This window comes from Ursus maritimus, unplaced genomic scaffold (genome assembly GCF_017311325.1).
Source record: "Ursus maritimus isolate PB19 unplaced genomic scaffold, ASM1731132v1 scaffold_31, whole genome shotgun sequence".
Lineage (NCBI taxonomy): Eukaryota > Metazoa > Chordata > Mammalia > Carnivora > Ursidae > Ursus > Ursus maritimus.
The window spans coordinates 16,409,116-16,433,055 of NW_024425675.1; the positions used below are offsets into that span (position 1 = coordinate 16,409,116).

Below are 23,940 nucleotides of genomic sequence, written 5' to 3' on the forward strand. Positions count from 1 at the left end.
TCAAAGTTGGGCTTTCAAATATGTTTCCTTGATTAGTTTTTAGTCAAAACTAATCTGTTGGAGGCAGAAAAGGGAGTTTAATTCTTTTAAACAGCCTACTTAATTTCCATGCTAATAGTAACTTAAAATTATTCCATGACTTGTAATAATGTGGGAGAAATTAACTTAAAGGCAGTTCTCATGATGGTTAGTCTTCCTTGTACATATATCTGTCTTCTAGGCAGATTTCTTTCTCTGTAAGTTCTGTCCAAAAGATAAGTGGTTGGAAGAGGGAGCAAATACTTAGTGCTGGTTAAGTCTGCAAGCAGTACCTGATGATTTCCACTACTACTTTGTCAAAGGGGGTGGTCAAGAAATGAAAGAAACTGGTCATTAAAGTTATTACAATACTTCAGAAAACATTAAACAGATGACCAACATTTCTTACAAGGCAGTCATTGAATTAGAATCAGCAGTCAGAAGAATTAGGTTGCTGAAGACATAGTTACACGTCACGTTCATCCAACTGAAGATTTAGTGCATTAAAAAAAAGTTAAGAAAAAATCTTTTATGTTCCAGTTCAGCTGCACTTGATTCAAGTGTTGCTCATAGAGGTTTGTGTTGTTATAAATTAAACATGCTGCTGCCTTAGCAGCCGAAGTACTAGGAAAATGTTCATGTCACAGAATAAATAGAGCAGTCTCTTTCCAAGCAAGAAGTTATCTCACACCGATCCGGGACGTCATCCACTCTAGACCTTGGCATAACCTGAAACAAAAGATAGAAGTATTTTCAAAATGGAAATACTTGTAAGTGAAAGCATACTTCTTATTTTTAAGTCTTACCCAAATGTTGACACTGTGATAATGATTTATACACGTAAGTGAAATATGTAGGTAACACCATAAGAAGTGCAATTTTTTTTTTTTTAAAGATTTTATTTATTTATTCGACAGAGACAGAGACAGCCAGCGAGAGAGGGAACACAAGCAGGGGGAGTGGGAGAGGAAGAAGCAGGCTCACAGCAGAAGAGCCTGATGTGGGGCTCGATCCCACAACGCCGGGATCATGCCCTGAGCCGAAGGCAGACGCTTAACCGCTGTGCCACCCAGGCGCCCCAAGAAGTGCAATTTTTAAGTAAAAGATTCACTTAATCAAAATGATGGTAATCAGATTATAGTTGAATAATTGGGAAATGGTTTCAGTCTCATCCTGGAGATAACTGCTTTGGCAGTTTTACCATCAGGATTGCAAATACTCCTCTCCCTCTTTTAAGATGAAAACGGAAACCACTACAGAAAGGCAAAAGGAACTCTGCCCTATAATGCTAAGTGAAATAAGTCAAGCAGAGAAAGACAACTATCATATGATTTCTCTCATCTATGGAACATAAGAACTAGGATGATCAGTAGGGGAAGAAAGGGATAAAGAAAGGGGGGGTAATCAGAAGGGGGAATGAAACATGAGAGACTATGGACTATGAGAAACAAACTGAGGGCCTCAGAGGGGAGTGGGGTGGGGGAATGGGATAGACCGGTGATGGGTAGTAAGGAGGGCACATATTGCATGGTGCACTGGGTGTTATACACAACTAATGAATCATCGAGCCTTACATCGGAAACCGGGGATGTACTGTATGGTGACTAACATAATATAATAAAAAATCATTAAAAAAAAAAAAAAAAAAAGGAACTCTGCCCTACCCTCCTAAATTCTGAAGAATGGAATGCTTATAGTCTAGTCTTAGAAGGATAGGTCAAAGAAGTCCAGATCGAGCTACTGTATTAAAAGCTATTTCTACTATGAGCATAACTAAGAAGGACAGGTTGATTAGAGGATAAAGAGCTCCTGGAAATCAACTGGATAAGTCATGTCTAACACCTTGGTTCTCTTTGGCCTACTCTATCCAAACTCAAGTTTTTAGGAAAGAAGAATACACTACAAGAAGCATGTATCTCAAACGTTTCCTGTCTTGAAGTATGCCCCATGAACAACTCCTGATTAGAAAGATGTACTCTTGTGGAAAGCTGAGAGCTCATGCTTAATTAAGCCTTTACAGAAAATGTGAAATTTCTCTGAAGCTTCCTCTTTAATTCAGGCAACATTACGATTGTCCCCCCCACCCCCCCCGCCGCTAGTCAATGATATAAGCAAGAAATGAACAGCAACTAAAAATCTGGATTGTGACAACTTAATCCAAATGTTTGCTACTGACTTTTTATAGTAAAACATTTTGTTTATATTAAAAGTTACCAAAAATGTGTTAATAACTCTGCTAAACTGTAACTTAACAACAGTAACGGACTAAAATTATTTCCACCTTATAAAATTGAAATACAATACAAAAACTATCTTTTAAGAACAAAAAAGGGAACAGGATCAAAGAAGAAAAGTTGATATCATTTAGCACTCACAGCACTCACCCTTCTCCTGTTAGAGCACAGCAGGACTGAATGTGCCATGGATGATCCTTAATTGAACTAAGGGTGAGGTATTTAGAGATTTCAGCTGCTGTCATGCATCCTTTCATATCCTGTTTATTTGCAAAGATAAGGACTGCAGCCTTCCGTAAATCCTGCAATGAATATGAAATATTTAATACATGAAATACCATAATTCAAATTAAACTAATGCATCAGGAAGGTCAGATATGCCCAAGTGGACAGTTATAATGAAATCCTTCTACTTTAAAATGATTAGGCAGTAATATTTAATTTAAAAAATTTTATTGAGAGGAGCCTGGCTGGCTCAGTTGGTAGAACACACAACTCTTGATCTTGGGGTTGTGAGTTCAAGCCCCATGTTGGGCCTAGAGCTTACTTAAAATATAAAAACTGAAAAATAAATAAATAAATAAATAAAAGTTGTATTGAAATGAAAATAAATTTTCTCAAATAAGTGATTTAATGATTGATTCTAACAAAGATAGGCTTATTAACATAAGCTAGATAATCAAAGGCTATTTTATATTGTTGGACCAAAGGGGTCAAACTAAAAGTAAAATAAACACGCGTCTTAAACACTGATTTAAAATTCTATAAGCAATACTCTAATGGGCAAATATGGTAATACATTACCAAATACTACAGAATTTCTCCAAATTTAAAGAAGAGGACTGAGGGTAAGGGCTGGGTAATACTTATTTTACTTATCAGTATTGGTATAGACTAACTGCATTCATTAATGTTCACTGTTGAATTGTTCACAGTACCAAAATTTAGAAATAACCTAAATGTTCATTAATAGAAGCACAGATCAAAAAAAAAAAAAAAAAAGAATAGATCAACTGTGGTTTAATCATACTCTAGAACTGTATATAGCTGTCAAAAAGAATGAACTAAAGCTCTATGTTCTGACATGGATAGTCACAATATTGTGCAAAAAAAACCCCAAAACTGAGTTACCGGGGGAAAAAAAAAATCTTTATCATTATATGAGCTTATGAACAACAAAATATAATATTTTGTACTACTGACAAATAAAAATGTAGGGAAAGTATAAAAATATACATGGGATTGGTAATCGCGACTTTTAGGATAACATAATTCTTACAGAATTCTTTGAGAGAAAGGAAGAAAATGAGATTGGGGGGTCGCCTAAGCTATTTCATATCTTACACTGAATGGGTGGTGGACAAATGTGTTTATTATCTAAGTCTTTTGTAGATCTGAAATAGAATTAAGTGATCTCAAACTATTCACTGAAGAATTTTCAGTTAATATAAACTCTTGGGAAAAAAAAACACTTAAGTCTTCCTCTTTCTTGCTTTAATTTATCAGACTCTTTAAGGCATGAATAAGTGGTCTAAACTTTGAAAAATCTTGTCAATAACAGTAATAGCCTACAAATTAATGTATTGAGCTTTTTCAAGTTTGAAAATGTAATGAAACTTTCTGACTTTAAGACTCATCAAAATATAAAATTCTGTTAACGAAGAAATAACCAACAGCAAAGTCCATAATCTTTGTAAAAAAGCACAACTGGTATACAGATATCTTTACTCCATGGTTTGTTTGCTTTTAAAATTTACCTCATGAGCCAGCATTCTGTATAATTCTTCTTTTGTAATGGCTAGTCGTTCCCTGTCAATGCTATCAACAACAAGAATGATGAACTAGAAGACAATTAGAAAGAAAATTGAATGAAATCTTGAAGTCTTCTGCAAAACCACTCTCAAGTGAGAGTACTTTCTTCACATGACATCATCATTACCATAAATGGTCTACTGCTTTTTCATCATAAAGCGTTTATATTATACTGTAAAATCCAAATGTTAATAACACATAATTTCAACAAATAACAACTATGCCCAAAGTTTATTTTAAAAAGGTGATGTCTTAATACATAATACTCTCTAACACTAAGATTTATTTTTAAATGCAGGTAATAAAAAATAATTTTCAGAGAGAAAGTCACAGTAATTTTAATAACTTTTACTAAAACTTGAAAGTACTCTATAATCGCTCATTTAAGCAATCGGCAATTATTTAATGTTTCAGACAGTCTCCTGCCTATTAGAAAGGAGCACACAAGTTTGAAAGGAAGAGAGAAACAAATTAAAAAAAACAACTAATGAACAAGACAGTTCAACATAACAAGATCAACAATAAAAGCCCCAGAAAACCTGTGCTAAATAGAAACACACCTACTTAGCGGTTAACACGCTAGAGGGGATGCAGGTGGAATTAAGAGCAAGCAAAGAGGACTGGAGAAAGCTGCCGCTAAAGGTGCCTATGAAAAAAGGTGGGTCTTGTACATTAAAAATAGAAAGATCTTTGGTAAGAAAAATAAGAAGATATAATGCAAAGGGCCCCTAACTGAATATTTAAGAAGAAAAAATTACAAAGTGAGATTAAGCGATGCCAAAGGTTGGAATAGAGGAGTGACGCAGAATAAACGGAGAGAGAGGGAGGGTGACACCAGATAGTTCAGAAGACCTTAAAATTCAGCAAAGAGACAACCAGAGTGATCTGCATATAAAATGCGAAGGGCTTCAAAGGGGATAAAAGGGAAGAGACTAGAGGGAAGAAATATAAGAAACATGGCAGAATGAGCAGGGACTGAATATGGGGAAGTGACTCTAATGAAAGGAGTGTGTCAGGAATCTGCCAACAGCTCAACTCCTTGCATTGTGACGGAGACCTTCGGCTTTTTGGGGGCTCGTCAAGGTAAGGAACTTAAAAGCTGACGAGGGTGAACAAAGCCATCAGGGAAACACCACACAGACAGGATCCCTACCCGGCATCTGAGATGGCAAATGCTAGCTGCTGTGCTGGGTGTTGCAGTAGAGGACAGGGGTCTTTGTGTAGCAATTTTGAAATTCTTATAGAAAGAGTTTATTAAACAACCATTCCATGCAAATGTATGTTGGACCCATGCTAAGTCTTCTAGAGTTTCTGCGACTTCAGAAACTACCCTTTTGTAACACTACAAATACACACGGATCAGTTAGAAGCAGCCCTAACCTACTCATCACATCTGACGGCTCCTCCCTCTCGCCTGCAGGTAGCTGTGAGCTTCGCACAGGCGCGGAGGGCTGTGCTCTTACATACAGGTGCACGGCATGGGTCTGAACTGAGCAGATCCCCGTAAATGTGGTTTTTTAACTGTGTAGTCAGTGCTGTAAACGCATTTTCTCCTATGATCTTCTTAATAACATTTTTTTCTGTAGCTTACTTCATTGTCAGAATACAGTATGTAATCCGTACAACATATGAAATATGTGCTAATCCACTCTTTATGTTATCGGTAAGGCTTCTGGTCAACAGCAGGCCATCAGTCAAGTTTTTGGGAAGTCAAGTTATACGTGGGTTTTGGACTGTGCAAGTGGGTCAGTGTCCCTAACCCCTGCATTGTCCAAGGGGCAACTGCAGTCATGCTAAAAGGTTGTTTTTCTTTTACTTTCCAACATGTTTCAGTTTCGGAATGTTATTTTATGATAGAAGTATGTATTAAGCTAACCTGTAATTGTATGTGCTTACCATCCTATCTTCCCCTGCAAATAAAAAGAATTAAGTGCTACCACCACTGTTAAAGATCTGTGATACGCCACTTCGTTCTGACAGTCACAAACTGTACTGGAATATAGATACTCATGCTATTGCAATATAAATCTCGAGGATTTACCTTAAAAAGAAACTTAGTCACCAAAACTTCTTTGCAACTCCCCACCTCCTCTGCACACTCCCTTCAAAACCCCACTCAATTTTTTTTTTTTAAAGATTTTATTTTTATTTACTTGAAGAGAGAGAGAGACAGCCTTCGAGAGAGGGAACACAAGCAGGGGGAGTGGGAGAGGAAGAAGCAGGCTCCCAGCGGAAGAACCCGACATGGGGCTCGATCCCAGAACGCCGGGATCACGCCCTGAGCCGAAGGCAGACACTCAATGACTCGCCACCCAGGCGCCCCCCCACTCGATTTTTAATAGGCTTCATTTTAGAAAAAAATAATTGGTTAGAGGTACCTGTTTGTAAGGAGAAATTACGGATGCCAATTGTACATTAATATACTCAAGGATAAATCTCTCAATAGCACTGCATTGGTTTAAAAATATCTGCCTCTAACAAGAAATAAAAACAGAAATAGAAGCTGGTCCAGACTGTTTCCCAGGTTGGCTCTGAAGCAGTAAAACAATGAAACAATTGAGAATCTGGGGGGAGGGGGGACTGTAAATCCACTTTTATAAAAACTAAAATATAAGCTCACCCAAAATTCGAATATTTTGGAAATCTTGTATTAAATTATGCTTAAAATATTTTATTCCTCCCCAACCCGAGCCTCATAAAGTTGTGAGATCTTGGGACAGGTTACCTGACTGATCCCAGTCTCCACCTTCTCCAACAGTAGAGATGTGCCAGGATTACTGTGAACATGAACTTGGGGACTGCGCCAGGGTAAACCCACAATAGACAGTGCGCGTTACTCTTTCTACCTGCCTTTTCTCTTCCATCTGAAAACCTCAAATTCCTTACAGAAAACGATCTTATTGAGAAGCAAGTGTCGGTATGTCTTCATGTGCAGCCCACCTATTTTCTGGGTTGACTCTTTGGTTCTTTTTATTAAAATTCAGAAGGAAGCTTACTATACCTCTGTGTTTGAGTAATACGTGTTCCAGGATGAGCGCAGTGATTCCTGACCACCGATATCCCACATGAGAAAATGAGTGTTCTTCACAACTATTTCTTCAACGTTGCTTCCTATGGTTGGAGATGTATGAACCACTTCATTCATTAAGCTGTTGAAAGACACCATAAAAATCTTTTGTAAATCTTGAGAATCTGAAGGAAGTTTTCACTCTATGTTTTTAGTACCAATCACCCTTCCTTGTTTGCACCGATGATGGTAATCATTAGCATCAAAACTAGAACCTTTGAGAACATTTGTGGAAAAAAATTTCTAGACAGAGAACAACTCCTGAAGGAAGACCTTTTTTTTCCCCCTTCTTCTAGTGGAATAAACTAAAGGCTTGATCTGGAAAGAAAGGAACACTGTGTTGTGAGTTTGTATTTCTGTGGCCAAAATTCCAATACCACCATGCCCTGTTATCAGAGCAGAACCAGTGCCCCTTCCTGGAAGAGTGCATTTCCTGGTGACTGTGACATCAACACTTGCAAAGTAGCAACCACTGAACAGTATGCTATGTGTAATTTTGAAGACTGTCTAGGTGAGAAAATTGAGACTCAGGCCTGTTAACCTAAACTACAGCCTTAAAAAGATAAGGCTATACGCAAATGACAATTTTAATTAAAATAACTATAAATATATTTAGGACACCAGTACTCATACCATATATATTATCATAATTATTGGCTAAGATACATGAATTCATTCAACAAATACGTATTTGCCTAGAGTAAGTTGGTACTGTGTTGGAAGAAGCCTACAACTGTACGGTCTCTTGGGTTTTATGTATATTTTTGAAGCTATGTGGAAAATTATTTCAATAACTGACAGGTTTCTGAAATGTTTATATCTGACGTTTACAGGCGAAGTCATATTAAAATACATAATGGCCAATGGATGAATGTTTTAAAGTAAAACAAGCAGTTATTTGCCTCTAAATCAACAAGCCACAGGTTAGGAGCCTTTTAGCAAAGTAGCTGAAAAATACATTAGCCATTGCGTAAGTGAGGTATTTCTGGAGAGCTGTCAGCTGATACATTTAAGATGAGGTGGAAAGAGATAAGAGTCATACAACGGTGTACTGTATCTAATAACTATTTGTTAAAATGCTTGGGACACAGATCCATTTCCACTGCTTAACGTGCATCGTTTCATGAACACTGAAAGGATAATGGGAGCTACTTTGACAAGCAGATTGATGGGCTGTAAAACTTCCCGCAAGTATTAATGTATTTCTCTGAAAGTCTCAAGCCTTTCCCTGCTGCAAGCTAGAAAAGCAGTACTTTCAGGGGTGATCTTCATTTCTTTTGATTTGACAAGTCTGGCCACGTTCAACAATTCAGAGCTATTAGTCAGGAGAGTAGCAATAAGCTTTCTAGAGATACCCATCTATTCACATGAACTGCAGTGCGGGAAGAATTAAGTGAAACGCACTTTATCACTTCACTCCAGCACTATCACATGTGCTTTATTTCAGTTTAATATTAATTCTTCCAAGGCCAGAAAAAGACAAGGGTTTGTGAAGGCTTTAGCAAACATACAGCAGTTTTATTCACTTTTTAAACACATTTTGTGTTTGGTAAAATACAAAACTGTATGTTGGAGCTTTTCTGTTATATTACAATGGTACCTTATTAATCACATAAAACTAGTTCTAATAACTAAAATAATGAAAACTGTTTAAGTAAATAACTATACTTACAATTGGTAAAGAATGGTGGTTTTCCCTGCATTATCCAGTCCCACTATAATTACTTTGTGTTCTACAAAAAGAAAACAAACCATAAACATTTAACACTACTGCATACTACAATTACGTGCTTTCAACAATGATTATTAGTTAGCTTTCTAATGAGAATCATTCACTGGATACTTATTACTGGATTCTTAAAATACAGAGTAAAGAGAACTTCATGGTGTCAAGGTCACCTGCATTAAGTGAGGCAATCTGGTATGAAGTCCTCCACCTGGCTGTCTTGTACGAGACTGAGATAATGGACAGGAGGGGAGTACAAGAGAACCTGCTTACTTATATAATACTGAGCTTGGGAGGAAAAACACAAATTCTGGTCCTGACAAGGCATTATGACTTAAAATGTAAGTTTAAAAAAACAATTGTTTTGGGGCGCCTGGGTGGCTCAGTGTGTTAAGCGTCAAGAGTCACTCTTGACTTCGGCTCCGGTCCTGATCTCAGGGTCCTTAGATCCAGCCCCGCATTGGGCTCTGCACTCATTGGGGAGTCTGCTTGTCCCTTCCCCTCTGCTCCTGTGCACCCCCTCGCCCTCAAATAAATAAACAAAATCTTTAAAAAAATTGTTTTACACACGTACTTGTCATCTCTGCTAATCAAATTAACTTTTTATCAAGTTGTTTTTACACCTGGAAATTCTCCCACATATATATAACCAAGATTTTTTTCTTCCTTTCATGAAGAAATCCAATTTAAAAAATAAAATTGAGGGGCGCCTGGGTGGCATAGCGGTTAAGCGTCTGCCTTCGGCTCAGGGTGTGATCCCAGCGTTATGGGATCGAGCCCCATGTCAAGCTCCTCTGCTGTGAGCCTGCTTCTTCCTCTCCCACTCCCCCTGCTTGTGTTCCCTCTCTCGCTGGCTGTCTCTATCTCTGTCGAATAAATTAATAAAATCTTAAAAAATAAAAAAAATAAAAAAAAAATTGAAAAGGTTTCCCTGTCACTAACAAGACACACAACATACTCTCAATCAGTTTCTTATTCCTTCCATTAATTTACAGATAAATAAGCAATTAGTCCACAATGATTTTTCAATCTGGATTTTACAACTTTTTTTTTAAAAAAGATTTTATTCATTTAGAGAGAGAGAGCATGCACAATGGGGGGGGGGCAGAGGGAGAAGCAGACTCCCCGCTAAGCAGGGAGCCCAACGTAGGGCTGGATCCCAGGACCCCGGGATCATGACCTGAGCCGAAGGCACATGCTTAACTGACTGAGCCACCCAGGCACCCCTGGATTTTACAACTCTTTTGAGCAGATACTATTCCTGCTCTTCATGCGACAGAAACGTCTTCCAACTTCTTCTGGAGCCATGCACACAGACAGTCACCCGTTTCACAGATTTTAAAGCCCATCTAATTATCCTGTTAAGTGGTACAATTCTGAAACCTCCCCTGAACACAGAGGCGAAAACACTCTAGAATCCTCTTTTCTAGATTTTACCCTTTACAGAAGATACCTCTCTTCCCCAGGGCAGAATGCTTAAAGAGCTACTGAAGAACCTCTGTAGGAGCCACAACATGATCGATTTATTTTTAGCCAATGATCTGATATATCAGAACCCTGCTCCTCTTGTTAACCTGTGATGAATGTCAAAATTCTGATTATACATCTAATCGAATTATCATATCGTATTCCTACTCTGAAGTGTTACTTTGACTGTATCAGTCAAAAAGAGGGACCACGATTCACAGACAAGTTCTTAGGTGACAAATCATGTTTGTGCCTTCTAACGACCTGAACGCTGTCAGTACTGCCAATCACACTGCAGGACAAATGACATGGTCTTCTGGAGGGGCTTTTTTCACTATGGCAGAAGCTGCTCTGCCAAAAACAAAACAGAACAAAACTTGTTTGCTTCTTATAACTCACTACAATTCTCCTTTTTTGACTCTTTTGGTGCATATTCCCTAATTTCTAACAGAGCCAATCTTTAAGTGTCGCCCTCTCTTTCTCCCTTCCAGTACAAGAATGAGAACCCTTTTATTAGTGGAAGAACAAACATTCTAAATTTTGGTGAAAGCTGGAAACCACCTGCCTGGCATCTGGAGACCACGGGGTCCCTGCAGGAGTTAAGGAGGAAGCCACCAGTCTGGACGTAGGCTAAACTCGGGGGGAAGATACTTCTGCCGGGAGAGGGGAACAGAAGTAGTATCAGGTGGTTGGTTCACTGTTGAGGCAAGTGAAGGGAACCAACACCCAGGGCCACTTTCGAAGAGTCCTGCCCTCTGCTTCACATTCTGTATTATGATGATGATCACAGTACCGAAGGCACGTGATGGCAAAACTCATAATATATCATTTTGAAAGAATGGTGCCCAATTTGATCTAAGTCAGGGGTGACAAACTCTGAAGGGCGATAGAGTATGAGTTCTGTTAGTTTCAACTGCATGATTAACTTAAGGTCTTTTTCAGATTCCTTTTTCCCCACTCAGTAACAGGTAATTCTAGCAATTAAGACAAAACACACAATTTCAACTCTTACAATGAAGGTATTAACATTAATCCTTCAGTTAAACCGAGGCCTATCTTCTGATATTATCATCAACAACCTGAGTCTATATAACAAAACATCATCAACAGAAAAGAGCTAAATGTCTTTTAAAAGCATGAAGTAACAGAGTTTATTTTAAATCTTTTCTTTGAAGGAAAAAAAAAATCTCTTTAACGTCATCCGTATGGTAAGAGGGAAATCAAGTTCAAAGGGCATTTACTAAAAAGCCAAGTACAAAATAAGAGTTGTTTGTACTCTGTGGCATAACTGTAATTCCTCCGTCTTCCTTCAAATGCCTCCGTCGTCCTTCGCTGCTACTCGAGTACGCCAATGACGGAAGCCTTTAGTTCCCAAATGCTAGTTAGTAAAGTTTTTACTTATTCAAGGGACAATGACAAAAACGCGGACATTGACACATACTCTTGTTGTAAGCAGAAAAGGAAATTAATGTGTTACTTTAACTGTCCACCAGTGGTGTCCAGATTAATAAGGTATAAATCATGTGGCCGTACAGGATACTGCTTGATATTAAAAACATGACTTAAGGTGCTTGCTCTGTATCGCTGTCTTTTTGGCTGGGCAAAATCAACGGGCCACTACAAATCTTATTTTATGCACTGAAACAGAAAAATATCAACTAAACTAGGTTAGTGACTTCCTCTGGTCATGATAAAAGTTGCCTTCACCTGTCATAGTTAACAAAAGCAGATATAAAGAGATGCTTGTAAATTTGTACTATTTATATGACCCAGCAATAATTTTTATTATTTGTTTACCTACTAGGTTAAAAAAAAACTTTCAAAATATATCATTATAGTTCAACTCAGTCTCGGTTAAGGTGAGAAAGAATCCATCCTAACGGTCAGATGTTTGAACTGCTGCCAATCGGACGAGCATCAGCCATTTAACATCACTTTTACTTACAGACCCACTGAAATGTCTCAAGTTGCGAGGAGAAAACTATTCAACTGTATATTTTTACAACTTCAACCGGTCCTCAACCTTCATACATAAGCTGTAGATTCTTCTAACTCCTCCGATTACTCTCCACAAAAATGAAATATTTAGTTGATTGAGACAGTCGATTGTTGTATAATCTTAAATAGGGAAAACTGTGAACGTGGATAATACAAAATTCACTATTTAGAATGAATTTTGCAAATGTAATTATAGAAGTTTACCTTCCTTACTGGTTTTTTTGTTTGTTTGTTTGTTTCAGTAGCATTATTAAAATCAGTATGTGGTCAGAGTAGAAGCTGCCCCTGTTGGAGGCCAGAAATGTGTATGTTGGGGACAGAGGGTATACAACTTAAAACTTTCGTGGATAACCAAGTAAGGTTTGGGTTAAGACACTACCATAAGTATCAGAGTTACAATGAATCCAAATGGTTTGTCCGTTTAAAGATTTTATTTTTAAGTAATCCCTACACCCAACCTAGGGCTTAAACTCACAACCCGAGGTCAAGAGCTGAACGCTCCACCGACTGGGCCAGCCAGGCAGCCCAAATCCGAATGTTCGTAAACTGTGCCCGCACACCATGAGACAGTCACCTTGCCATCATATTTCACCGGAAATCTCTTCCAGGAGACCAAGCGGCACCTCTTCCCACAACAGAGGTCTGAGAGAAGAGCACTTCTGTGTTACTAATCCATGAATCTCCAGAGTCAACACAGAGCACATTTATTTATACTAAATGAAGGTGCAAGTGCAGAGCTTTTGTTTAATTTTGATCAAGTGATTACACAAAAGTTTCCCTGCACGCTTGGCTACAGTGTTTGTTCTCTTGGATGTCCTTAAAAGTTGGCTCATACTATTTTGTAAGCAGGGCATAAAGACATAAAGCCTATACAGAAGGAGCCTTCAAAAGAAAATTAGTAAGAGCACTTGCTTGAGGACAAACACAGGCAAAGATGGCTAAAAAGAAAAATGATGGAAAAAGGAACTTCAAAAAAATAAATGGAAGAAAAATCAAAGAAAATCTTTTACCTTACCAAATGAAAAAAAATTATTAAATTCTATTTCTAGCTTTAGTATAGATACTAAGTGAAAAAAAAATTGTAGTTTTTATATAGAAAACCAAATAATTCAAATAGACAAACACAAGAGAAGGAAAATATGAGAAGCGCTAAATATCAGCAGTGCTAATAAAGCGGAAAGTGTGTTAACATTTATGTTAAAACTGGATATTGTCAAAATGTGATAAAATGATCAACTTTTAATTTTAAAATATAAGAAAGCCCAAAGAACAGCAATGAAATAGGGATCGCTACCTTCTAGATACATGACGAGAGCCTTATATGAACACAGAGTATGTAAACAACTTTGTAACTAAACATAAAAATGCCCTTTGCCAAATTTGGGATTTCACATATAAACAAAATGAGTTTGAATTGTTGCAAGGGGTAGGTAGTAAAAAGAAGACAGGATGTCACAATCTGAGACCTGAAGGCTGGCCTGCGCAGCAATGAGGAGCACCCAAGGAAGTCTGGCTCTTGAAAAAAATGGAAAATCAATAAAAAAACAAACTGTATCTTATACTGATTATAAAATCATAAAACTTTATAGCTTGGAACAGACTGTGGAACTTGAGATCTATTCCTTTTCTCCCACCTCTTCACCTACAAAGGACCCACCCGCAAAGGCATTTCTGAGGAACCAAGGTCTCCAAAAACACAACTACCAACCTGGGTCTTTTCTTGTTTATGTTATAGACAGGAAATTAAGGTCCTATGAAGTTATTTGTTCTAGTAAACGCTGATAAGAGCGGCATTTGTTTTCCTGCTTTTTTTGCTATAAAGTTATTATCTCCCCTTCCAAATTCTTCAGTCTCCTCCCACTCCGACCACAGTTCCCATATTCCTAGATACCTAAATTTTGCTAAGAGCAGCTATGTAAATCGATGACTCAACAATTAACATTTATTGAGTTCATTTTATGCCTGACTTTAACATTTGTGATTAGGACGAACAAGGCAAGCTCTCTCTACCCTCAACAATCTTAAAGGCTGGTACATAAATAAGCACTTAGAGTACAGCGTTATTAGTACAAAGCAAAAGATACGGAGGTATCATATGGGAATATTCTCAAGGATAACTGAAACGTAGAATCCAGTTCTCAGATAAGGAGATAAATGTCAAGGGTAAAAAAGAGTACCACAGAATTTCGGGCTGAGTAACTTGTGTGCACTGTGCCAGTTAATCCTCACAATCATCCCACGAGAAAGTGGTGATACTCCTCATGTTACTGAGGAGGAAATGGAGTCTTACGTTAAATAACACACTGGGAAGTCTGGCTAATGGTCTCCCAGTGTGATGCCTCCCCATCTTTATGACAAAACGAAGTCTTAATATCTTACAATAATAAATAAGAATAGCTTATTGGATAGAACAAAAACACTTTTCTGGTAGATAAGGGATAAAATACAGATTTAGAAAAAAAGAAGAAGGAGCAAGAGGAGGAAGAAGATTAAAGAATCTAAGCAGGTAGAACACTAAGGTCCCAGGACAGAGTAAAGTGAAGACCAAAGACTCCCCCCATCCCCAACTCACTGAACAAAGGCAATGACCAGAAAGGCTTCAACAGGAAATACCGAAACTGATTTAACTCATACAGTTCTCTAGAGAATTCGAATGTTGCCCAGGGGAAGGTTACAATGGGAAGCAAATGCTAAGGGGCAGAGAGAATGCATGGTTTTCAAACTTGTTGTACCATGACCGTGTTATATATATACACTATAAATATATTTTGCAATTATAAATATATTTCACATAATGGTACCTTTACTAACTGAGATATACTGTAATAGTTTCAATTTTAGAATGTTCATTCCTTGTTTTAATGCTGGTCCTCACTAAATTGACTTTATAACTTACTAATGGGTTATATTAGGCAATTTGGGGAAAAATTGTATTTGAGAAATACAAGTGAACTGGGTGAGTGCAAAAATGTATAAAATTTTCAAATACAAGAAACTCAGCAAACTCCGAACAGGATAAATTAAAAAAAAAAAAGCAAAGCTAGGTATGTCATGGCCAATCTGCTGAAGACCAAAGATAAAGGGAAAATCTTGAAGGCAGCAAGAAAAAAATGTCAGGCTACATAAGGAGAAGTAAAGATATGAATGTTGGTTGACTTTTCACAGGAAAAAAAATGGATGCCTGAGGACCATGGAATGACAAAGTTAAAGCACTAAGTAGAAAAAAAATTGACCTAAGATTCTATATTCAGCAAAAGTATACTTCAAGAATGAAGGCAAAATAAAGACCCTTTCAGATAAAAGAAAACTAAGAGAATTCATCACCAACAGGGCTACACTACAAAAATGCTACAATTCTTTGGCTCGAAGGGAAATTATACTAGATGGAAACTTAAAACATCAAAAACAGTAATATGTGTAAATTTAAGAGAAAATTTTACTCTTGCTTAAAATACTCAGGAACATGTGATCCTTTATAGCAAAAACTATAACATTGTATTGTACAGTTTGTAACTAATATAGATACAATTCTTTTTTTAAAAAAATATTTTATTTATTTGTCAGAGAGAGAGAGAGCACGTGCACAAGCAGGGGGAGGGGCAGGCAGAGGGAGAAGCAGGCTCCCTGCTGAACAAGGAGCCCCTTGAGATGTGGGACTCGTTCCCAGGGTCCTGAGCTGAAGGCAGACGCTTAATCAACGGAGTCATCCAGGCGTTCCTATACATACAGTTCTATGGCACAATAACCTGCATGGTTATAAAGGACTTGGGGAGGGGTGGGATTACTATACAGTTTCAAGGTTCTTCCACGTTACAAGTGTTACATTACTAACTCTTAAGTAGATTGAGGAAAGGTAATGATGTATGTTGCAATCCCTAAGGACCATAAAAATTATGGAAAAAGGATCACTAAAAAAACCAGTAAATAAAATAAAGTGTAATTCTGAGAAAACAAACAAAAAACAATCCAAAGCAAAGTAGGAAAGGAGGAATAGAGAACAAAACAAATACAGATGGGGCAAATAGGAAATAATAAAATAGCATACCTTAATATGTGACTGTATCATAAATCGAACCACATCAATAAATTTGACTAAACATTACAATTAAAAGAATTTCACACTAAATTAACAAAACACAAGATCACATTGTATGCTCTCTAGCAGAGATACACATTAAGATACAGAATATCTCAACAACACTAACAACCGCCTTAACCTAGAGAGTTTAGAGGATTGCACATAATTGCAGATTACACATTTTTTCCAAGCACAAAAGGTACATGCACCAAGCAGACCATTTGGATGGAGTACAAAAAAGCCTCAATAAATCTGACCAAAGGATGGAAATCTTAGAGTATATTTCTGACCACAATGGAATTAAATTAGGAACCAATAATAAGCTATGTAGAAAAATAAATATTTGAAAACTAAACACTTATAAATGATCCATAGGTCAAAAGAAATTAAAAAAATTAAAATATTTCCAACTGAATGACAAACAACAAATCAAAATTTGTGGAATGAAGCTAACACAATTCCTATGAGGGACACTTACAGCTTTAAAATGCTACATATGAATGAAATAAGAGACAGAAACAATGACATACACCCCACCCTTAAGCAGATGGGAGAGGGGGATGTAAAGTAAACCCAAAGTACTAGATGGAAGGAAATAAACAGCANAGGAATTAGTAAAATAAAAAGCAGAACACAGAGAACACTAAAATTTTTTGAAAAGATTAGCAGACATGTTGGAAGACTGACACTATTAGACTTCAAAATTTACCACGAAGTAGTACAATAATCAAGATAGTGTAGTACAGTATTGGGATGGACATACAGATCAAGGCAAGAGAAAGGTCCAGATGAGACTAAGTCTTTCAACAAAGGCTCTAAAGCAATCCATTGCGAACGGAAAGTCATCAGTAAATTATGCTAGAACAAGCAGATGTCCATGTGAAACAATAATAATAATAATGAATCCCAACCACTTACTCACATCATAATCGCAAAATAATTTGAGAAGGCTCATAGACCTAAGTATAAAAGCCAAATCTTGTAGGTGAAAAGAATAGGACACAAAAAACAACAGCCATTAAAAAAAGAAAAGTTGAAAAATCAGACTTCACCAAAACTTAAAATTTCCATTCAGCATAATCTCCATTAAGAAAATGAATAAGGAAGCCACAGACTGGGGGAAAATATTCACAAAACATATATCTGACAAAAGACTCAATTCCAGTAGACAAAAAAATAATTTAATGGGAAAAGGATATGAGCACTCTGCAAAAGAAATACAAATGGCCAGTCAGCATGTGAAAAAGTGCTTAACACCCAAAAGTCTTTAGAAAAATGCAAATTAAAACCAAAATGAGATATTGCTACTCATCTAACCAAATAACTGAAATTAAAAAGACTGGCGACATCAACTGTTGGGAGGATGTTAAAAGTAGAAGTCTCAAGGGCGCCTGGGTGGCTCGGTTGGTTAAGCAGCCTTAGCTTAAGCAGCCGGATCTTGGTTTCTGCTCAGGTCACGATCTCATTGGTCATGGGATTGAGCCCTGTGCTGGGTTCCACACTCAGTGGGGAGTCTGCTTCTCTCCCTCTGTCCACCCTCCACCTCCCCCCGCAAATGTGTGTGTGCCCATGCTCTCTGTGAGGCAAAAGGTAAAAAAATAAATCTTTAAAAAAAAGTAGATGATTCAAACACCACTGGTGAGAGTACGAGAATGGTATAATACTCTGGAAAACAACCTAATAGTTTCTTATTAAACGAATCATATATCCAGTCTATGATCTAAAAATTGCACTTCTAGATAGTCATCTACGAGAAATGAAAACGTGTCTACAAAAAGTCTTAAAGAGTATTCACATATTACAACTCGTCAAGATGCAAATGAATAAACCGTGGCATAAATATGACAGCGGAATCAAAATATTCAATAGGAAGATTAGAAGACAAAGGAAATACCCCAGAACTTAGAACTGAGGAAAAAAGACAGTAAAATGAAAAACAAATACTAGATAATCAAGTAGCACAATACAACCAATAAGATTTCCAGGAAAGTAGAGGAAAACATCCAAAGAGAAATTTAATTAAAAAAATTCTTAGAATCGAAAAACATCCAAGTTTATGTTGAAAAGGTCCATAGGGCCTAGCACAATGAAATAAAAAAGACATATTACAAGGCACACATCCTGCAAATTTAAAAATACCAGGTATAAATGTAAAATTCTAAAATCTACTAGAAAGAGAAACACTCAAGAGCAAGAATGATACTGGTCTTTTTAACAACACTGGAAGCTAGAGGACCATGACAATACCTTCAAAAGCCTGCTGAAAGAAATGTTTTCCAACTCAGAATTTTATATTCAGCCCGATAATAAATCAAAAGTAAACAGAAGAAAACAATACATTTTCAGGCATTCGGAATCGCAAAAAAATTACTGCTCTGGACACCTTTGCAGGAAATTTCTGTAGCGTGTGCTTAAAAAAAAAAAAGAGTAAAGGAATAAAGACATAAGTTCTAATAAAACAGAAAAGCAAAGGAAATTCCTGGAATGACTGCAAAGACAAGTCCGGCACAGCTGTGGAGCAGGGAGAGGGAAGCAAGCACCGTTTGGAGCAGAAGGGAATACTGAGGGAGTTGGGAGGAGGGATAAATCATCTGATTAAGTGTGATGTGGGGAAACTTTGTACAGAGTTTTGGGACAGAATGAAATGACTCAGTCAAACATACAAAGAAAACTAAGGCAATGAGATGTTGTAATTATTTACTCTAGGGGGAAAAAGTTGTAGGAAAAAGGGGAACATAATTATAGCACACTCTGGCTCAGGAGTAACTAAATTTTACAGTCACAATAATGAAAAGACAGTGTGTGTTAAACCAAAACGCTACATTGGGATGCTAAGGGATAAGGGCATAAAAGTACTAATTTCTCTTCTACCATAAGACAAATGATTAGTACACCTGAAACTAATATGTTCTGTCAATTATATCTCATAAAAGACAAATGATAATGTTTAAAATTTCCACATACGCATACTATTAAAAATATGGAAGTATGTGCTATTAACAGATACATTCATAAGGTTGTAAAGATAATCAGCTTTGAAATTATTTCCTTCATTGATAACTGCATCAAGTAATGTCTTCTAGCTTATAATTAAGCAATACAAAACTGCTGAGACTGTGTACTTTGTCATAGTTTTACTCAGACAAGCACGCTTTCGCATACTTATTCCCAGAAAGGTATCAAATTTATGAGAAGATGCTTTGTGCTGTAAAATGCTTCAGGACAAAGAGACGAGAGGCAAATACTGAAAAACAGATAAGGGAAAGGAGTTTTTAAAGTGAGACACGTAGTTTGGCTGCAAATCTGAATCATCTAGGCAGTGACACCCAGGCCACCCTGCCCCATTCTGATCTAATTGGTCTGAGATGGGGCCATGGGCTTATTATTCTAATATGTAACAAAGATTGAGTGATCTGAGTATCTCTGGATTAGCTGCATTATAGTGGTGAAAATGGAAAATGCTGAGATTGTCAGTTAATTTTGTTGATCTAGAAAGTAAAAAATACAGAACTAAAGGATCAGTCTGATGACATTATTCCCCAGCTTAAAAAAATAACATACAATGAGCAATCTCTTCAACGGGTCTGTACAGTTTAATGTCTTAGTCGGTTGACACACAAGGCCCTCTGTGATCGCATTCCAGGGGCTACCTCTCCAACCTCAACCCCTCTAACTCCCCCCACAGGCCAACTAAGATACAGCCAAACTAAACTATTTTCAGCTTCCTTCAATGTACCCAAGTATTTGATTCCTCTTCCATTTGCATATTATTAGTCCTTCAGCCTAAAATAATATGCCCCTTTTACTCAGTCTCCTTCGCATGCCCAGTAAACTCCCACTTACAGTAAAGTACAAGTATACCTTTTTCGGTAAAGTCTTCCAGGAACCACGTGAGAAAAATTAATCACTTGCTTCTTGGTGATCATCACCACACTTTCCTACCTGTTAAAAAATTTACCATCCTGCATTTTTCCCCACCCTTCTCATTTGCTGATCTTTGAGTACTTTGGGAGTAACTATGTTATATTTTGTTTGCTTTTCATCTTTGTATCTCCTATGCCTAACTGAAGACTGGTGATGGCCTTTGATTAAATGTTAGTTGCATGAATGAGGATAAAATGATCGGATAACCACTGGCTCTAAATTTTCAACAGGAAAGTTAAAGGAAAAGAAAAATTCTAAATAGTAGGGGCGATTCAGGAGGCCTGAGCAATTATGGGACTTTAAGCAGCCCGTGAATGTTTTTCTTCATCTCCTACACCCTCTGTTCCCTTGTAGTCTGATTAAGGAAATTAAGAAAGGCTTAATAATAATAATAAAAAGAAAAAGAAGAAAATAAAACAACAGTAATAAAACTAGAGAAAAGAGGAGTTGTATAGGTAACACAAGGACAAAGACTTTGGTAATGTTTTGTTTCTTAAACTATGGGAAAAGATAAGCAGATGATAATTGTGTTAATCTTTATACTTTTTAACGTGTTAAAATACTGCTCTACATATAGTAGTGAACTCATGTAACAAGGACTAGAAAATAAAAACTGCTGAAAAAGCATGTATTAAATGTATACATATCCTCAAGAACTTAAACTGACCACTCTGAAATCACCTGACGTGTGGTATCTATGGTAATTGCATATATACATATGATTACATATACACACATATTTGTATATGTGTATACATACATCTGTATTTATAACTTTGGAAAAGACTATTTTAGCGTTCTTATCTACAGAACAAATGAACTAAAGCCATTTCATTTTCTTCACGGCTTCTCAAATCCAGGGGAAAAAATACCACACGGGCAGTTAACAATTGGTAGCATCATAAAACACTGGTTTATATTACGTCGGGTATTAAATGGAAAACGAAACTGAATTTAAAATGTAGACCTAATTACTAAGAAAGCATTCTGTTCAAAGAATGCCTAAAACTTTATCTATTGCCAGGCCCTTTTTCGTCTGTGTATTTTCTCTCTTCAGAAGACATCACATCGCATTCTCTGACTCAGAACAGGTTTTACAACTTCTTGGCCCTTTGGACTTCCAACTTGCAAATGTCTCATAACCTGTTCTAGACTAATTAAGGACACGCAATCTCCTATAGAGAACCAAAAGCATTCAGTTCTCTAATACCTAAGAAAGGAATAAAGGGTTTAGGATGCAGATTTCCGGAAACTCGTGCATCTCACAGGACAACTCATTCCCGAGTCTGAGGGAGCCGGCGAAATCAGAGAGAACGTGAAGGCGCACTGGCTTAAAGAACAGCGTAGAAAAAAAGCAGCACTAGTAATAATAATTTCAAAAAAAAAAAGTTGATAGGTTTCTGGGCGGACACTTATCTTGGGGCAAGCCACAGGATGCTTAATTAGAGACAGACCCTCAAAATACCTCCAGGTATCACTAGGTGCTTTCCGCTTTGCTTCGCTAAAATCCAAAAATTCTTAGTTTGGACTCTGGGATCCCAAATGCCTCCTCTTTCCACTCCTCGTTTCTCCCACACATCCAGTCTCTCCTGCACCTTCTCCCAGCCTAAAATACTGAGTTTCTACCCGCCCCCTCGAGAAAATCACTTCTCTGCGTCTCAGAACATTTGTGTCCACCGACAGCCCTGCCTCCGGCTGTCCGCTAAGGCAACCGGACCCTCCTCCTTGGAGTCGAGCCGTTGCGCAGCTCCATCCTTCTCACCTTGGTTACAGAAGAGGCTCCACAGTTTAGCGAAGATCAGCCCCATCATGAGCACCTGGGCGGGCCGCGGGATTCCTCAGCAGCAGGTGCCGCTGTGCCGGGCCCCCCACCACGGCGCTGGCTGTAGGGAACCGAGGAGAAGCCTACTGAGACCGCGCCGCGAGGGCTCTAGCTGGCCGAGAAGCCTCGATCGGCCGCTCAGCTACCAGTCAGAAGACACCGCGCCGAGTCCCTACCGGAGAGTCCTTTGTTTCGAGCCAACTGAGCCCAACGCCGACCCGTAGTCCCCTCGGTCTGAACCCACCTACCCACCAGCGCTTCATCCAGCCCCAAGCCCCGCCTCCGCTCCGCCTCCCCTCCCGAGTCCCGACCACCCATCGCCGGAAGGACGGGGCCTGACGTCGGCACGCTTACGTTAACCCACGCTTTCGACGTGGCGTTTCCTCCGGCTTCACTTCCGGTGGGCGGGCTCCAAATTGCTCCGCTGAGTGGGAGGTTTTGGGTACGTGGGAGTCGGGGAGTTTCCCTCCGTTAGAGTTTGTACTGGTCGCTGTTTGCAAGCGTTTGCCAGGTTCCGGTTCTCGAGTCTCTGTTGTTGGGCAGGTGCGCACCTGTCCTCTTAACGTAGGGGCAACTGCAGTTCCTCCCACCGAATAGCGGCCGTTTGCTACCCTGTTACTGCACGGAAGTAAGCGGTGTTTCTCTCTCACTACTGTCACCCCTGTCCAGGCAGGCGTGGGGTTCTGCGGTGATTCGAGATAGAATTGATCGGGAGACGATCCATGGAATGCTGGTGGCCACAGAGTTCAGTTATGTGATTAATTTAAAGCCCCCCAGTTTTGCCATGCATTTGGAATTGTCAAGGAGCCCAAGTACACGAAACAAAATAACTTCCTTTAACTGAAATGGAATCCCAGTAATCTCTCCAGTTCAACAAAGTAGAGGGGAAAGCGTGCTGTACGTAGAGCAAAGAAACTGAAATTGCAAGGAAAAAGGTCGGATTAGGGAACTTTAAAAAATACGTATCTAATATTCCTTAGAAGGAACTGTTGTGAACTAAGATAATACCTGTAAGAACTGGCTGCGGCTGGAATTGATTCATTACTCAGTTAACCTTTTAAATCAAAAAGCTAATCCCCTACCTGTTTCCGTTCAACTTTATAATTTTTTAATTTTTTTGAGGATAGTTGACACAATGTTACATTGGTTTCAGGTATACAACATAGTGAGTCAACATCTCTATCTTATGCCATGCTCCCCATAAGTGTAGCTACCATCTGTCGTGGTACAATGCTATTACACAATTCCACTTTGTTCTTCATGTTAGGTTCCAACAAATTGAAAAGTTTCACAGCCTGAGATGAAGCCTAATTCCCAGTTAAGGAGAAAACTTAATTAAAAAGCTATGGACTTTGGTCAGGTGGTAGATTTTAACCCAGGTGGAGGGGACTTTTAACATGCCAAACTATTTCGTTACCTATGCAAAGAGAAGTGAAGTGTATGACTTATGAAGTACTCCCAGTATTAAGATTCAAAGACCCTTTAAGACTTCTATATGGTATAATGTGCTCCAACTTTCTGACATTAAAGAGAAGTTATAACCTCCCACATAGAGGAAAAGGTATGAACTGAGCCTATGTAAAGTAGTTTCAGGACCATGAATTGGCTCAAATATTGATGATTTTGTGTTTGTGTAAACAGAGGCTTGAAGGGACATTTCTAGTCCTAGTTTCATTATTAATAAAAAGTTATTCCATAAATAGTTATGGAATCTAAAGTTTCCATAACTTAGATTCAACTGTTAGACATATATATAAACCACATTCTACTTTTTCTGGCTTTCAGATTTCCAAT

The 23,940-nt window shown here is 38.1% G+C and overlaps 1 protein-coding gene across 2 annotated transcripts; it reads right to left on the minus strand.

Moving 5' to 3' along the window:
* Positions 1-343: 343 nt before the first annotated feature.
* On the minus strand, positions 344-22,470 carry ARL5B (ADP ribosylation factor like GTPase 5B). Of its 2 annotated transcripts, XM_008692060.2 has the most exons (6): positions 22,087-22,470; positions 8,804-8,864; positions 7,066-7,213; positions 4,010-4,093; positions 2,403-2,554; positions 344-747 (listed from the first exon to the last, which is right to left on the minus strand). In XM_008692060.2, the coding sequence occupies exons 1-6, from the start codon at positions 22,133-22,135 to the stop codon at positions 699-701; spliced, it is 543 nt and encodes a 180-aa protein (XP_008690282.1). In that variant the 5' UTR covers positions 22,136-22,470; the 3' UTR covers positions 344-698. The 2 variants fall into 2 exon arrangements, with proteins under 2 accessions (XP_008690282.1, XP_040501294.1); XM_040645360.1 differs by lacking the exon at positions 8,804-8,864.
* Between the last annotated feature and the right edge of the window lie 1,470 nt (positions 22,471-23,940).

Excerpts from the sequence above, each read along its gene's own strand:
- ARL5B (XM_008692060.2), bottom strand. The coding sequence starts at position 22,135 with ATGATGGGGCTGATCTTCGCTAAACTGTGGAGCCTCTTCTGTAACCAA. Across the intron at positions 8,865-22,086 it reads GAGCCTCTTCTGTAACCAAG|AACACAAAGTAATTATAGTG; the intron begins GTGAGAAGGATG and ends TTCTTTTTGTAG. Across the intron at positions 2,555-4,009 it reads ACAGAATGCTGGCTCATGAG|GATTTACGGAAGGCTGCAGT; the intron begins GTAAATTTTAAA and ends TATTCATTGCAG.